Source organism: Plasmopara halstedii (genome assembly GCF_900000015.1).
Source record: "Plasmopara halstedii genome assembly, contig: Scaffold_2904, whole genome shotgun sequence".
Lineage (NCBI taxonomy): Eukaryota > Oomycota > Peronosporomycetes > Peronosporales > Peronosporaceae > Plasmopara > Plasmopara halstedii.
The window spans coordinates 141456-142505 of NW_020189809.1; the positions used below are offsets into that span (position 1 = coordinate 141456).

Consider the following 1050-nt stretch of genomic DNA (forward strand, 5'->3'; position numbering starts at 1 on the left):
AAGCCACGCTTCCCAATGAAGCACCATAAATAGGGAATTTCTTCCGCAACAATGATGTACTTATCGGCGTTAGCATACAGCTTATTCGTACGCATGCACTCGAGCGCCACTTCAAAATGAACGATGTGGTTTTCCTCATCTGTCCTCCCGTAGTCCGCGCAACTGCGGACGAAGATGTTGTCGAAGTATGTCTGTGCATACGCCCGATGGGGCCTGAACAATTGCGTCACAAGACGATCAAATGTTGCTGATGCTTCTGATAGCCCTTGGGACATCACCAGCCACTCCCAGAGCATCTCACTCAAAGTACTCACCGCTGTCAGCGGAATACCACTCTAATGAGCAATTGGTGATAACCATCGACCAACTCGAGTGTGCTGTACTTTGTACAATCAAACATATTGTTCTGGATAACATTTTTCCTAGGAATCGGCGTCTGTGCCGGAATGGTGGCAGCGTTTAGCTTATTATTACCAAGAACGATACATCACCTGCCGTTCGGATCCCGGACACAAGACGTGGGTGTCGAATGGGGAGACTAACTCTCACGCACCATTCCTGCCTCGTGTTTCGCACGGAAAGAGGCGTCAATGACGTCACACTGCTCCTTAGGCAGGGGCCATTGGCGTGTTACGCAGTAATTAGTTCCCAGTACCAGGTCAATCTCATGACGCACACCTCGGTTCGGAGGTAAGATCGACGGTGGGGCTTTGGGACGACGTATTGAAATTCCATTACCAGAGGATAATACGAATCCTACGGATCCTTCAAGATCGACGATCCACTTCGTGCGCTCAGCACCATCTGAGTGTCCTCCAAATCAGCTTCATCCAGACGCGACGACGAGTAAATTTACTCGTTCAGTCTTATAATAAACACCTCGGCTAAATTGCCTGCCTTCAAGGCACCGTCAAACTCTTCCAGCACAAGAAGAACTTCCACCGCGGGAATATCCCCAAAAGTGACGTCGCCGTCTTTCTCTCTTGCCATATCGCTAACAAGGGTTTATAGCTGTGCGCTATCGTCTACGGCAGACATACCCTGGGTCAG

General features: G+C 49.6%; 1 protein-coding gene across 1 annotated transcript in view; it reads right to left on the bottom strand.

Annotated features, from left to right (window-relative positions):
• Positions 1-1046: 1046 nt before the first annotated feature.
• The window catches only part of PHALS_05470 (Tyrosyl-DNA phosphodiesterase), a gene marked incomplete at both ends in the record, with an annotated part of 490 nt that continues 486 nt past the window's right edge, over positions 1047-1050 (bottom strand). The window contains one exon of the mRNA XM_024719016.1: positions 1047-1050. This exon is cut by the window's right edge and continues 71 nt beyond it. Within this exon, the coding sequence (XP_024584356.1) occupies positions 1047-1050 (4 nt within the window).